Source organism: Cervus elaphus, chromosome 17 (assembly GCF_910594005.1).
Source record: "Cervus elaphus chromosome 17, mCerEla1.1, whole genome shotgun sequence".
Classification (NCBI taxonomy): Eukaryota; Metazoa; Chordata; class Mammalia; order Artiodactyla; family Cervidae; genus Cervus; species Cervus elaphus.
In genome coordinates this window covers 64,620,617-64,636,543 of record NC_057831.1, presented here as the reverse complement: position 1 = coordinate 64,636,543, position 15,927 = coordinate 64,620,617, and the positions used below count along the sequence as shown (strand labels likewise).

The window sequence follows — 15,927 nt, the reverse complement described above, 5'->3', positions numbered from 1 at the left end:
GTTTCTGTGTCTGTAAATCAGAGTAATGATAACTGCTTCATAGAGATGACATGTGTTGAATACTCCATAAATGTAAATGTAAGCTATTTTCTGTGGCTGGTACCCGAAAGCCTGTCTAGGCTGTGTGTATCCCACATCAGCTAATGAGATTGGTCACCTGTAACTAAATTAGATTTGCCATAATGAATATTGATATTAGAATAGTTTTAATGAGAATGCATTGTAGACCAAGAGAGAGAGCCTTTTGATCACTGATTTATTCCACAAAAAACTAGACAAGGATAGCTTTGTTTTACCAGTTTTGAAAATTCAGAAGGAAATTCTTTTCTGGCCTCGAGTTATTCCATATCAGCCAAGAGGCTCTCTTTTGATTAAATAGTTATTTCTCTCTACATAATTCAATGCTGTTTGAAATAATCTTGTATTCTTTACTATGCAGTGGCAGGATTTGCCAGTATTTCTTTATGTCTGTGAGATTTAAGAAAAGTCACATGATAAAATGGAAATGTAAAAAAAGGAAAGTAAAATTGTAGTGAATTTAGACTATTCACTCTACTAAATTCAACATACGAAAATTATATTGTAGTGCTGGGAATTCAGTGGCAAGCAGAGCAGTTCATGGGGCTGGCAGGCTTCTGGGGAAGACAGGCAGGAAACAGTAGGTCTGGTAACCAGGAGGGATGTGGGCCAGGAGGGAAATTCAAGGTGCTGGGATGTGTTGCTATGGAAGCATGTCTTGGTAAAGGGCTTCTGGGAAGCTGCCCTGAGGAGGAGGTATTGGAGCTACTATCTGAAGAATGAATGGAACTAGCAAAGGAGAGTGGGACAGGAGAAAGCATTTCAGACACAGGGAACCGCTTGTCCAAAGGCCCCAAGGTAGAAAGAGCAAGGTGGCATAGAGGAGTGGGAGAGGGTGAAGGGCAGCGAGTTGCAACACAACAGAGGCCCTGGCAGCAGTAACCACAGGCTGTTTATGCTCCACTAGGCTGGGAGGAGGCCGGGATGGCTTCTCTGAGGGCTTGGAGCCCTTTTCAAGATAGAGGCCTTTACAGCCCTCAGCCTCACTCTCAGCCTTCCTATTCAGTAGCCCTTTACACATCCTGCTATTGGCTTGGGAAACCCCTCCTTCCCTCTTATGCCAGCTTATCCAATCTGCCTAAAAACTCCTATGAGAAGCTTTCTTCTTACTGCCCTAATTTGCTTTTACTGCTTTTTACATGTACCTTCAGAGAGCAATGATCACATGGCATTATAAGATTTCGTTCATGAAGATATCCCTAATTAGAGTCGAAACCATCAGACTTTATCTTTTAATGCTCAATGCCTTGCTGGCAAATTAAGTTGTCATATAGCAAGCACTTAATATTGGCTCAAATAATGAATGCATGCTGTCTGAATAAAATTTTTTTTTAAAGAGACTAATATTCATGGAACTTAGCCTAACTTACCTTGCAAAAAAAACCACTTTTATCTGCTAACTATTGAAAAATAAGGGAGCGATATCTCTTTTTTGCAAGGCTATGATATATAGTGTTGCTCATTAATGGTACTAGAAGGGAGAGAGAGTCCAGTATACTAAATATTATATTTAGAATTATTGGTAAGATTGTAGATAAAACTTAGAATTCTAGATAAGAAAGTCCAGTATAATAAATATTGTCAGATACCGATACTATTATTTATATTTAAAAATGCCTTGCAAGGTATTGTAGAGTCCAGATGATGTGTCTAAAAATAATTGACTATAATGGGGGCAAGCTAGAAACAGAATGGGCAGTAACTTATTACCTTTTCCATTTATCTACAAATGACCAGGAAATCAATGGGAAAAGCAGTTTTCTCTGCACATACCTTAAGGAAAAGCCATTAGGCTGACATCACTGTTGTCATTCATTTGGAAACAAGAAACCTAATTCTCAGGTCATTGCAGCTGGGTCAGTGCTACTTTCCAGAGACACACCAAAAATATGGATAACAGCTGCTTACAATCCTGCCATGACAAAGTACCCTTATTATGTTGATGTTGATGCCCTACTTATTATTAAGGAGAGCATTTTCCTTAGAGGGAAGACTAGAGCTGGGATCAAATGAGACTTTAAAATATTGGCGCTTCCCTCAAATTACTTGAATTTTCTTTTGTCATTAGCTATATGCACCCGTGTAAATATAAGATGCTATCTTTTTCATTAAAAACTATAACAACCTATTTTTAAAGGATGGGTTGCCCCTTAGTTTCTTTATCCCTACAGAGTCCTTCTGGAATAACAGTGTTGTATTTTAGCTGCAGGAAAATTAATCCAGAAGGCACCTACTCAGCTTGTGTTCAATATTTTTGGAGACGCTGGAAGGAAATTAGAGTTGTGTCCTTCCTCGGTTCTGGATCCTTCAGACGCTAGTGCTTGGAATTCACTTACGGATGCTGATGAGGGTGAATGCGCCTCTCTCTCTTCTGTAGGTCAGACTCTATGTCAAGAAGGAGACCAGAGATGCCTCTACAGCTCCTGCCTTGATTCATGTGGTGGTAACTCTCTTTGTGACGCCAGCAACAGTCTGAATAATTGTAGTAAGTACAGCCTCTGACAAATGCAATCACCCTGTCAGGATATGCACTCAATGTTTTCCCTTCTCATTGACATTAAAATGCTGAAGTCTGGAATCCCTCCAAAATATGTACATGCATGTATTTTTTCTTTTTTTTTTTAAAGATTACATGTGGTAGCAGAAAAGAAGCAAAGTGGTTTTAATTAACTGAACTCATAAACAAATGTGTCACCATGAATGGGCTATAAATCCATGTTGTTTAATATCATTGGCATGACTTTCCACTCAGCATCAGTTCCTATATATTATTTTCCTGGCTCCATCTGCAGGCAGATGCTATCATTCTTCCTTTTTAAAGCCCATCTTCAAATGTAGAAAGTTTATCTGAGAAGCAGATATAAAATTCATCTAAACAACCACATAAAACTTTGGTGGTCTGTCCTTGGGATGAAATGTATTCTCCCCCTTCTAGGAACTCTGCTGGCCTAGAACCATCTTGTGGCTGTTGTGTTCATTTGTGTTGGTGACAATGGAAAGGCTCCAAATGGTGTAGACAGGTGGCTTATGAGGAGGGATAATTAGGGGAGGATGGAATGGACAGGATGAGCAGAAAGACTCTCCGGAGGAATTTAAAATGAATCAGAAAGCCCCCAAAGATCCTAATTTCTAGGAATGGTATCTTACTTCTGGACTCTGCCTTCATATTCTACTCCCTGTTACACTCTTTAGAACTAATTTTTGGCCTCCCTGTCAGCTTGGGCTTAAGATTCAGAAGTGGTCTGTCAAGCTTTCAGTTGACAAGGTGTGGCTTCTTAGCACAGATCCTGGCAGTGAAGGTCCTGGAGGCTGGGAGGTTGAAAGGCTAAAGGGTTCAGGTCCCTGGATTTGTTCAAGTTTTCGGATCCTAATTCTACTTATGACTTTTCTGGCTCAGCATAGAACTTATGGGTGGGGAAAGCCCATACCCCTTAGGGGACCTTTAGGGGTGAAAACAGTGGGCTGGATAGGAGAGTGAGAGAGACAGCCACTTAATAACCCACCTGACAAGATTTTTTATTTTCATGAGCACTTGATAACTGTTTGGCTGAAAGCACAATTCCCAGTCCTCCTCCACTTCCCATAAGGAGAGAGCAGTGCAGAGAGTTACCAGTCTGACCACTAAGACATATTACCATTTTCTTCACTCTAAACTCCACTAAATATATGTGTATGTGTATGTATATATGTGTGTATGTATATGGTTAGACTTTGCTTATCTTGGACTCTTCCTTGGAACTCTTTCAGAATCTTTTTTTTTTTTTTTCCACTTCACCCTGAACTTGTGTTGCAGAATTTTGGACAGTGACACTGTTGTCTCAGACATGTGTATTTTACTGAAGTTTTGAGGGTTATCTGACATAGCATGGCACTGTTAGATCAAAAAAATTTGAGAGAGCAATGTTAGCTCATATCAAGTTTAGGTGGGGAGTCACCGGGTGTATGTTACCCTGTTTTCTCTACACTTGAAATATTTTAAGATTAAAAATTTAAATATCTTTTCATCTGTCAAAATAAAAGAATTTGTAGGAAGAGCACTAGATAACTTGGCTCATATATATATTCAACCAGTACTTAGCCTGTGATGTTCCAGGCACTATGCACTTTGATGGAAAAGAAGAGAGACATGATTCCAGCCTTCCTGGAGATTACTTTTCAATAGGGGGGTCATTTACCACCTTTCCAGTCATATATATAATTTTGGTTTCCTTTTTATGCTCTTCAAATAGGCTCACAATTTCCCTAGCATCTCACTGTCTCAGCAGCTTCCTCTTTCATCACAAATGTTTTTGCCAGGCTCTCTCCATGTGTATTCAGCAGACACTTGAAAATCTCCTCTTCTGAGGATCAGGCACTGGGCTAGTCACTCATCCCCATTGCTTGTGTGTTGTTAAAAACAGTGTATAAGCCTCACCTCCAGTTGAGAGTAAAGATGCTTCCTTATTTTTCAAAGAGTTTCAGAATGGTGTGTGTCTACTTGGTTCTCTCTAAAAACATGGACAAGCAACATCTCCCCTCAGAAGACTCTTCATCACTTGAAAATGTGATTAGTCACTTAAAAATCTTTGCTGCTATCAATATGACACTGTCGTTATTTAGATTCTGGGGCACAAATGAGAGCGCTGCCATTCCCCGGCCCCCTGCCAGTGGAGAATATGGGTTTGGAAAATGTGGATGTTTTGTCTGGTGGAGTCAGCCTCTCTCACTGGAGTTGCTGGGAGGCTAGTTCTTAAAGACAGTGGTTCTTGTTGTCCATAAAATATTACGTAACTTCCTAATTGTCCCTGAAGATATATTGGGTGGGGCCCAGGTATCAGTATTTTTTAAAATCTCCCAGGTGGCCCCAGTGTGCAGTGCAAGTTAAGAATGATTGCTTTGTGGCCTGATGAGGCTGCAGAAATTAGTGACATCTTGAAAGAGGGTGTGAAAAATGTCTTCACGGTTTTTGTATTTTTCAATGGATAAGCTCCACGGTTTATCTCAGATTCCCAGAAGTGGCTACAATTTAAAAAATAAAAGCCTAAACAATATATCTCAGATAACAGTGTTCAGTGATAGGCTAGTGTCAACCTATCCACTCAAGCCCAGAATCTTTAATACGTCTGCACCCTGCTGGGAGGCAAAAGCAGAAGCTCCTTGCCTTAGGGAGTAGGAACAGGGATGTAATGTCCCCTCAGCCTGGGGTGTAGGGCCGGACCCATCGCTTGCACCTGCAGTGTGCGATCCGGACAGCTGGGAAACCTGGTGGAGAGCGGCTCCTGGGCACGTGTCCCTCTGCCTCCCTGCACCCATGGCCGCTGTGGCCGTGTGAAGCCGGAAATGACTGTCACGCCTCAGGGACTCTCCTGAGTTCCCCACAGTGTTCCATCAATCTTTAGTTCTGCATGTTTGCCCATGTACTTTTTCCTCCAACACTCATTTTTTAATACCACAGAAGGAATGGGGACAAGTGACTAGTCCAGTGCTAGACACTCAGAAGAGGGGATATTCAAACGTTTGCTGAATATATATGGAAAGGGCCTGGCAAGAACATCTGTGATGAAAGAGGAAACTGATGAGACACTGAGACGCTAGGGAAACTGTGCTGAGTGCGTTTGAAGAACATAAACAGAAAACCAGAATCGAACGTGTGAGTGGGAAGATGGCAGTGTGATCCTCCCACTGAGAAGTTAGATCCGGGAAGAAGTAACAGCTTTGTTATTTGAATAATTTCTCAGTGGTATGCCAATTTTCTGGCCTCTCGTTGCAGCCTGTAGTTGGAAGGAACAGAGAGCGGAGAAGTGTGATCAAAGGGTCAACTGAGAGGAGTGATCTCTTTCTAAAAGCATTTTCAAGGAGTAAATAAAAAGTAATTGATTGAATTAGAATATCACCATATGGTCACCAAGAGAATTAACAGGACAAGACATTGAGCATGGACACGCAGCCGTAGACGACACAGGGATAAGTCAGTAATGTGTCGTTGGATGAAAGAACGTCGCAGCACCTGGAGCCTTGTCCAAGTCCTGCTGAAACCCAGTCCGCCTTCTGCTTCAGGAGCCAGTGCTCAGGGAACAAGGAGTCCAGGGGACGCGCTTTGCCTGCCTAGAGTGTTCCATCAGCAAAATCCAGACTGGCGCACTGCAAGTTCAAGTCCCCAGATTTTTTAACACTTAAATATTAAGGAAAAATAAAGAAATAGAGAGGGAGCATAGCTATTATAAGAGACTTAAATAGGTTTTCAAAAATGGGTAGCCAAACTGTAGTATGTAGGCTGTGGTACACACTTAAGTAATAAAGCTATAAAGAAGGGCAAGGAAGTAATGACTCTGAAACTCAGTAGTTACTTTGTGGGAGAAGGAGAAGGTTGACATATGACAGGGCATATGGAAGGGCGCCTGTGATGGTCTGGTAAAGTCAATTTCTTGACCTGAGCAGCGGTTACAAGGGTATTCACCTTATAATAGCTCTTCAAATTATTGAAAATAATAAAGATAGAGATTTAAAATGAAAAGTGAAAAGTGTCAGTCCCTCAGTCATGTCCAACTCTTCGGGAGTCCATGGACTGTAGCCCCCGGTTTCTCTGTCCGTGGGGTTCTCCAGGCAAGAATGCTGGAGTGGGTAAGCTCCTTCTCCAGGGGATCTTCTCAGGGGATCGAACCTGGGTCTCTTGCATTGGAGATGGATACTTTACTGTCTGAGCCACAAAGTTTGATGCAAAGGTGAATCTGAGAATCATTTATATGCCAATGGATGTCGGAAGTGACATTTTCTCCTGTAAATGACGGTAACCTAATACATGATTCCCAACCACTTAAGGTATTGTGTGCCTGCTAAGTCGCTTCAAGTCGTGTCCGACTCCTTGCGACCCAATGGATTGTAGCCCGCCAGGCTCCTCTCTCCGTGGGATTCTCCAGGCAGGAATACTGGAGTCCGTAGCCATGTCCCCCTTCAGGGGATCTTCCTGACCCAGGGATGGACCCCACATCTCTTATGTCTCTTGCACTGGCAGGCCGGTTCTTTACCACTATTGCCACCAACAATAACATTGTTTAGTTAACAATCCTGTCTGTGGGTTGAATTTAACAAATCTTGTTTCAGAGTTTGAAAGGTGGGCTATCATTGAGACTGCATCACGACCTTTCTTTCAACAGATATTTTTTTAAGCGTCGTCTAAGTTCAGGATGCCCCGCTGGGCGCTGAAAACCTTGCAAACAGCCGGTGGCTGCTCAACGCCCTCATGTTTGTGACGCCATCGCCCTCTAGTGGCTGTTGTAAACGAGGGTCATATTGAGTCTAATGCTTAAGATAAAAAAAGTCTGACACTCAATCCCAGAATTGGAGGTTGCCGGATATCTTGAGAGTTTATCTTGCTTAGCACTCTGTGAAGAATGCCATAATGAAGGAACAAAACACAGGATTCAATCAACCTCAACACATTCGATAAAGATCTCAGAATAGTATATGATCATAACTTAATCCCTTCATCTCCCTTGACACTGAAATATTTAAAGCCTATATCTTATCCCAAATCAAAAGTGATACATACGCTGCATATCCAAAGGGAGAAAAGTTGTCCACGCGATATGTTTATTAGTTAATCTCAATGAAATGAACTGAATTTTTTTGTAGGGTGGTTGAGGAAAAGAGAAAGAAAAGGTGTCTACAGGGGAAAAAAGACTGCATCAAAATATGTGTAAATGATCCCATTTTGGGGGGTAAAATTTTAAGTATATTGAAGAAATTAGGAAAAACATAGAGGTTGAGCTGTTTCTACTACTTGGTCATGATAGGTTATCAAGAAACAAAAACAAGTTGGAAAGTAATAGTGATAGTACAGTTATCCTTTGGCTAAAGCATAGACATATCTCTGCCTGTGTGTGCAAATTCTTATGCATATAAATATGAGCAAGTGAAAGGCCTGAAAGGATTAAAACTGTCTTTTAGCTTTGAGGAAAGTTAAAAGAAAGGGAGGTGGGGAATGGAGAACTTTTCCTATATGCATCTTTTTATTGTCTTTATAACAAACATGCATTTTTTTATGTGTAATGTGAAATCAAACATTTCATGTTACTCCTCTTTCACAAATCAGAGAAGCAAGAAGTTGAACAAACCCCATCCCTCTTCCATCTCTTTCTTCTCCCTACACTGTAGGCATCCTCAGGATTATGCCAGCTTTAAAGTGTTACTTCTTCCCCAGTAAACTGAGAGTCTTATATGTGTGGTCATGAGCTTTTGAATCTGATCAGTGTCAAGCTTCCATAGCATAGTCTCTGAAAAGCCCTCAGATTGTTTAAATCGAGAAATCATCCCAGAGCTGTTTCACTATTTCACTGCAGTCCTTATTGCTAATCTGTTTGCCTGCTTACCACTTCTTAGTCAAATAATTAAATTTAATTTGAATAATTACCCTTAAGGCATGAAGTCTTGGTGGACCTGGCCTGATTCTGCAAAGACACTCCTTGATCACCTCGTTCCTCTGGGAGTGAGGCGCGTCCCCTGCAGACAAGGGGCGGAAAGCCTTGCTGCTGCTTTCCCCCAAATCTGTCCAAACTGCTTTGTCCTGGGAGGTCTTCCCAAGCTGCTTCTGTCCACGTTGTCCCTCTGGGCTCTAGCATAATTTCCAGTCCTGCTGGCCTAACATGTCCATCTTATATCCCTGGAGACTTAGACTGTTTCAATGGCTTGGACTATATTTTGAATTATTTTTATATTTTAAAGTGCCTAGGATGGTTTCTGACACTTTCCTTCCTCCTTTCCTCCCTTAATTCTCACACTATGCTTGGTGCAGACTATGAGATCAAGAAATAAGGGAACTATATTTAATATCTTATGATAAACTATAATGGAAAAGAATCTGAAAAAGCATATTCATTGTAATTATGTGTGGAAAACTGAATCACTTCTGTACACCAGATGCTAACACATGGAGGAGGAGATGGCAAAACCCACCCCAGTGTCCTGCCCAGAGAATCCCAGGGACAGAGGAGCCTGGTGGGCTGCTGTCCATGGGGTCACACAGAGTCGGACACGACTGAAGCGACTTAGCTGTAGCTTTAGCTGTAGAAGCCAACACAACATTGTAAATGAGCTATACTTCAATTTAAAAAAAAAGAAAGCCTCATTTCACAAAAGTCTCAGAATTGTGTGGGGAAGACAAGTAAGTAAGTGAAGAATAGAGCAGAGGGCCATGTGGGCATGGCAGGTATGTCCTGGAGATACTCTAGCGCTCCTTCTGGGAGTGGACGAGGAAAAGTGGTTGGCCAGGAAGGCTTCCTGGAAGAGGCGTTTGTGCTGAGTGTTGCAAACCAAGGAGAAATTAGCTTGGTGAGGAGGATGGGAAAGGATTATTCCAGGAAGCAAGTGCTGACAGCTAGAAACATGATTGTTGCATTTAAGGGGTGGTTGCAAGTGTGTGAAGGAAAGAAAGGGATAAAAGCTAACAGGAATCATGACGTCATGCAATTCTTAAAATGTCTGGTGTCACCAAGCAAATATTGCTGATGAGATAGGATGGGTGATGAGGCTAGAAAGTTAGGCTGTGGTTTGGAGTGTGAAATAGCCTTGGATGCCAAGCTAAGTGTTAGGGATGATCTCTCTGGCAATGGATATCTAATGGACCTCAGCCTCCTCTTGCCCTGGAATTGTGTATCTTTACATGTTGATCAGCAAGTCTCTGGTGGCTCAGACAGTAAAGAATCTGCCTGCAATGCAGGAGGCCTGGGTTTAATCCCGGGATTGGGAAGAGTCCTTAGAGAATAGAATGGCTAAATGACTACTCACTCCAGTATTCTTGCCTGGAGAACTCCATGGACAGAGGAGCCTGGCATGTTACAGTCCATGGGGTTGCAAAGAGTCAGACATGAATGAGTGACTTTCACGTTTCACTTTCATATGTTTATTAACCACAAAACACATAGAAAAAAGTCATCTACTTGCCTCCTCAGCTAAATTCATTAATTTTTAAAAGTGGCTTTCAGGGTGGTGGGGAATGCATTAGTTTAGAAGTAATGGATAAATCAGAAGATGACAAATTAAAGTTAAAAGGAAGCAGGAAACGGAGTCACTTTCAGATAAGTGAAACCAAGGGGAAAATGAGGAAGACTTTCTGCAACATTCATGCTGGTCAGTGTGCCGGCAGATGCATATACAGAAGTGAATCTCGGCTTGTCACGACACCTCACGAACCACACTGTTTACCTTTTGAAGGCAGCCTCAGGTCCTGCTTGCATTCTAGTCTTAAATACTTTTAAGAAAAATTGTAAGGTAGACTTTCATTTTGTAAGTTATTTTACATGTGGAATTATAAATATAAACAAAATGAAATTATAAATAAAAATATATAATATGTATCTGTATGTGTGGTTTTTTTGTTGTTATTGTTAGGTCAGTGTGAACCAATTACGTTGGAACTCTGCTTGAATTTGCCCTACAACCATACAAGTTTTCCGAATTACCTTGGCCACAGGACTCAAAAGGAAGCATCCATCAGCTGGGAGTCTTCTCTTTTCCCTGCACTTGTTCAGACCAACTGTTACAAATACCTCATGTTCTTTGCTTGCACCATCTTGGTACCTAAGTGTGACGAAGACGCACACCAGCGTATCCCCCCTTGCAGGTAATTCAGTGGCATCGCCCCCAGGCATCCTCATTTTCCCTCAGGGGGAACCAAGGGAATGAAGACTTAGTTTGAGTTTAGACAATGTACTTATTTTGCTAAGAAGCTCCGTGTTTAACAAATTGCATATTAAAATGGTAAAGAAGTAGAATTCTAAAATGAGTATCTGAGTAAGAAGTCATTACTGAAGAACCAAACAAGAGGGTTATGAACTGCCTTTGAATATAGTTCATGGACTTTAACCAAATAAAATCGCATATTTCATTTTGGTGGATCAAGAAGTGGTTTTTTAAATGTGAGACAGCAGAAGGAGGGATCTGTCTGCCTCTTGATCTAGCAGTGTTGATGTATTTAAAATGCTGCTTTCTAACTGTATCAAAAGTTAAGAGACATCACACCAACCTCTCAGGATAGACAGGGGATGCACATAGAGTTTTTCTACCTGCTTGGGTGAAATTCAGGACAGCATTTTAAGAGCATGGCTTGGGCTTAGGCTATGAGTGATGTCCTGTGGTTAAGACTATTACACTGGAGTCCACCTGCTGATTCAAATCCTGGCTCTTTCTCTAGCTGCTTGTGGCCTGAGACCGTTTCCTTGATCTCTTCCAGTCCCAGTTCCCTTACTTGGAAGACGAGGATTGTGATCGTGGTTGGGTTGAGTTGTTGTGAGATTAAGATTAGATGAATGTACACAAAGGCGAAGTTTTGCCAGCTGACCGTGAGCCCAGAGTAAGCACTGCTCTGGTGTTGGGACAGGAGCAGCGCTCACTGCCTTGTGGCAGTTTGGCCTTCTCCGCCGTGTGTCCTGGGCTGTGGTCAGAGAATGTGCACGTCCAGAGTGGCTGTCACAGGTGGGGCTGCCTCCTCAGGGCTCTTTCCATCACGGCGTGAATACACAGATGTGCCTGCCTAAATGTGAGTGGTAACTGTGAAAACCATGTGTTTGGATCAGACGTCATTCAGAACTTGAAGAAAAAGCAGTAATATCAAAACAGTGAACAGATGAGGAAACAAATTAAATACTGAATATCAAATGGATGACAAGGAAGGGTCATCTGTAGAGTCAGGACAGGAAACAATAAATTTTTAAAATGACTTGGGAAACTGAACAAAAAGTACAAACAGAGTAAGACGATGTAGGCTTGTGCAAATACACTTCTGAAAATGTCTGTTAAATGCCTTTTAAAATATTACTAATAAAACATCTACCAGTTTTATGTTAACAACTTACTTGTAAATCTTATTCCATTTTTGCTAAGCAAGGTTGATGATAGTGAATACTTACTTTTAATAGTACTTAACAAATTCTTGTATTTGATTTTCTTTTCATATGTGTATAAATATTTCTCTAACAGTGTTCTCTGGAACAAATTTGTATCCACATATAATTGATAATTTCAAGACTTAGGTTTCATATTTAAATGCCTAAGATGAGATGGATCCTGAAATACTATACAGGGAACAATTTGGTGAACTGATTCTAGGTATTTTAGGTTTTTTTTCTTAGCATATATACATCTTTAATTTTTAGTAGCTGTCAAAGAGAATTTTACATTATGATATTTGTAAGAAAATATTTTTTGTATAATGAGAGTAGTATACTGATATGCTCATGGGGTTGTGCATAGTTGCTTTTGCCAGGCTTGTTTATCGATCTTAAAATTCAGTTTTTAAGTTATGAATTGGAAAAAAATCTAATGTTATTGAGCCCTTATAATGTGCTAAATACTTTAGTTGTCATCCTCAAAGCAACCTTTTGGGACTGCTGTCTCTATGGTTGAATACCACACAGATTATGATATGAACAAGTGTGCCATGGAGTTGTAGTGCTGTTTATTTTATTTCTATTTTACAGGGAAAAAAAAAAGTGGTAGAGTCAGGCAGTACCTGACTTCTATCTGAAATAGGTATCTTTTGGTTAATTTAAAATAGCAGCAGTGATTGAGTTATATACACTTTTTATTAATCTGCAACAAAACTACTCAATCAAACAGATGATTGTTAAACACTGTTGAGCTTCTCATTTTTGCCTCATATGGGAATGCCATGGCTTTGTCTTTGCCCCAGATTCCTAGGCTAAACCAACATAAAGTTATGCTCTGTCTTAAATCTAGACAGAGTTAAATCAAGATGGAGACTTTTTGGAAACTTCTCTGTTCAATTGCTAGCCATTCCTTATCTTGTCGATATTAGTTTAAAGTTGGAAACTTTTGAGAAATGAGAATGTCTTTAAAAGGAAATGAGAAATTTGCCTAGGAACTTGCTCTGGTTATATCTACTTAACATTTTTAAAAACTAATTTATTGGTTATATATTGAGGCAAAACTGCATTTTTTCCCCCATCTGAAGTGAAAAACATCTTCTTTGAGACATGCTGATGCCTCAATTTAAAATATTCTAGGTACAGATGAAGTAACACACATTAAAACACCTAGTGCAATGCTTAGTATATCTTTTCTTTAACAAAAGAAACTTGAGCTCAGCGTAGATGGGTCTGGGAGAAGCAACAATATTAGTGTAAGCTGAAGTATTGCCTTTAGGGAAGCCAGGTTAGAACTTGAAATGGCCCAGTCGCAGGGCACCAGAAGGGGCTGAGGGTGTTGTACAGATTCCATGCCCTTTGGTGGCAGAGTGCCCAAAGTGTTGTTGGGGACTTGCCTGAAACAAAAATGTTGGAGAATGTGTCTGCCTGAAAATCAGAAGAGAAAGCAAAAAAGGTAAACTGGAGAAGGGAATCCATGTTCTGGGAACAACTCTATTTCCATTCCTGCAATAGCATTGTTTTTTTTGTTTTTTTGGTGAAACTGTGTTTCAGGACTCTATCTCCCTTGTAATGATATTACTTATTTTGATTTCCCAAATACCTATTATGTGTATGTGCATCCATATATGCATTGATACATACACACACACTGCATACACACACCACATACATACATTGACCCATGGCTCTACAGAGTTAAAAGTCCTATGTAGATGCCTAACATTTGGTGTAGCTGTTTCTGCCTGTAATGTTGTGTTTTTTGCTCTTTTAGAGCTCTCTGTGAGCATTCCAAAGAACGCTGTGAGTCTGTTCTTGGGATTGTGGGTCTACAGTGGCCAGAAGACACAGATTGCAATCAATTTCCAGAGGAAAATGCAGACAATCAAACCTGCCTAATGCCTGATGATGAAGTTGAAGGTTAATTTTTATTAATTTTAAAATTAACTACAATGCAGTATCTAACGTGAATGAATAAATCAGCTACCTTTAGAAGTTTCTTAATTGTTGTTTTTATTTGATTGCCAATAGAAAGGCTATGTAGGTGGTGAATCTATAAACTTGATTACATTGAAGAATTTAACACTCATCTGTTAGACACTATATTCATTTTAAAAATAAATTGCAGAGATGACTTTATAATAATCTCGGTGTTTATTGTAAACACAACTCACAGAGTCCATTATATATGGAAGCTGCTTTTATACTAGAGGGTCTCGAAGGTAACAGTGAAGATAAAGCTGTGGCTCCTTCAGTTCAGTTCAGCTCAGTTGCTCAGTCATGTCCGACTCTTTGTGACCCCGTGGACCCACAGCACACAGGCTTCTCTGTCCATCACCAACTCCCAGAGCTTGCTCAAACTCATGTCCATCGAGTTGGTGATGCCATCCAACCATCTCATCCCCTGTCATCCCCTTTTCCTCCTGCCTTTAATCTTTCCCAGAATCAGGGTCTTTTCCAATGAGTCAGTTCTTTGCATCAGGTGGCCAAAGTGTTGGCGTTTCAGCTTCAGCATCAGTCCTTAAATGAATATTCAGGACTGACTTCCTTTAGGATTGACTGGTTTGATTTCCTTGAAGCCCAAGAGACTCTCAAGAGTCTTCTCCAGGGGAACACATGTAAATCCATGGCTGATTCATGTCAATGTATGGCAAAAACCACTACAATATTGTGAAGTAATTAGCCTCCAATGAATAAAAATAAATGGGGAAAAAAAAGAGTCTTCTCCAACACCACAGTCCAAAAGTATTAATTCTTCAGTGCTCAGCTTCAAGTGCAAAGCATTCAGAGACCTTGGCCTTGTGAGATGATCAGGTAGAGAAATGCCTGCTCACCAGGTGGAAAGATCAGAATGGGAAACAATTTGACAAATGAAAGGAGGGCAGTTAGAAGCATTGAATTCCTAGGACATCTCAGTCTCCAGAAATTGTCCGTTCAGAAAGAGATGTAATTGTTGGAAAGCATAAAGACACAAAACAGCTAATCTGGAGAGATGATGCCAAGGATGAAGGAAAAAGATGCTGAGGGCAGACAGAAAAGAACCAAGCAAACTTTGGTGATTTCAGCTTGGTGAAGGACCATCCTTATCTTCAGTGATATCTTCTCCACATCATCCCACACGTAAATGAATAACGTAGCTGATGGGTCTCGGTTTTCTGTCTGTTGGCAGTAATATGGCCCGCTGCTTTTTACAGAATGCTCACCTAGTCACTTCAAGTGCAGCTCAGGACGCTGTGTTCTGGCTTCCAGAAGATGTGATGGCCAGGCTGACTGTGATGATGATAGTGATGAAGAAAACTGTGGTATGTATGTGAAATGGCACGTTTCTCAGACATACACTAGGATAAGGGGTTGTGTTAAAATATGTCAGTTGTTTACTGACAGTTGTAAGTAGTGACTAGGACTGAATGTTAAGACATTTACTTCTTAAATTATCAAAGTTTATTATTTTATAATAATACAATATAAAATATAAATATAAAATATTTATAAAATGTTATAAAATATAAAATAATTTATAAATTATCAAAGTAATTATTATAAGTTTTCCTGTTAATTCCATTGATTTTCCCTAAATTGCACTCTGTTTATAACCTTGATGACATATATGCAAACCCTCAGTAAAGTGAGAAGCTCTTCACAAATGTAAGAGATTATTTTTATTGAGATTCTAAAGCAGTTGTCATCTGTTATAAGATCAGGATAATGGTGTCCTTACTTATAATTCCCATATTATTAAACAGGCAGATATCTAGATACACAAAGACAGACTGCAGGCTCCAACGTTCAAGTTTAATTGGGATTAAATTTCATGCCCTCTCTGACTTTTGTCTCTGCCTGCAGAGGATAAAACTCTTCTTGCTGTTTCTGCCTTTGAGTTCCAAAATCACTATGGCAAAGTCAGGAAATGCCAACAGCAATTTAAGTGGAGCTAATTCCCATTTTACTTCCCTGCAAACCTTTGTATTTAGAACCTCAAAATGTATCAGGG

At 40.3% G+C, this 15,927-nt stretch overlaps 1 protein-coding gene across 7 annotated transcripts in view; it reads left to right on the top strand.

The window, feature by feature from the left end:
- CORIN (corin, serine peptidase) overlaps positions 1 to 15,927 on the top strand; it is a 263,611-nt gene that overhangs the window by 188,305 nt on the left and 59,379 nt on the right. For all 7 annotated transcript variants that reach the window (XM_043870982.1, XM_043870984.1, XM_043870981.1 and 4 more), the window contains 4 exons: positions 2,456 to 2,563; positions 10,444 to 10,675; positions 13,711 to 13,856; positions 15,131 to 15,238. In XM_043870982.1, coding sequence (XP_043726917.1) covers positions 2,456 to 2,563; positions 10,444 to 10,675; positions 13,711 to 13,856; positions 15,131 to 15,238 — 594 coding nt within the window. The remainder of the gene's footprint in view (positions 1 to 2,455; positions 2,564 to 10,443; positions 10,676 to 13,710; positions 13,857 to 15,130; positions 15,239 to 15,927) is intronic.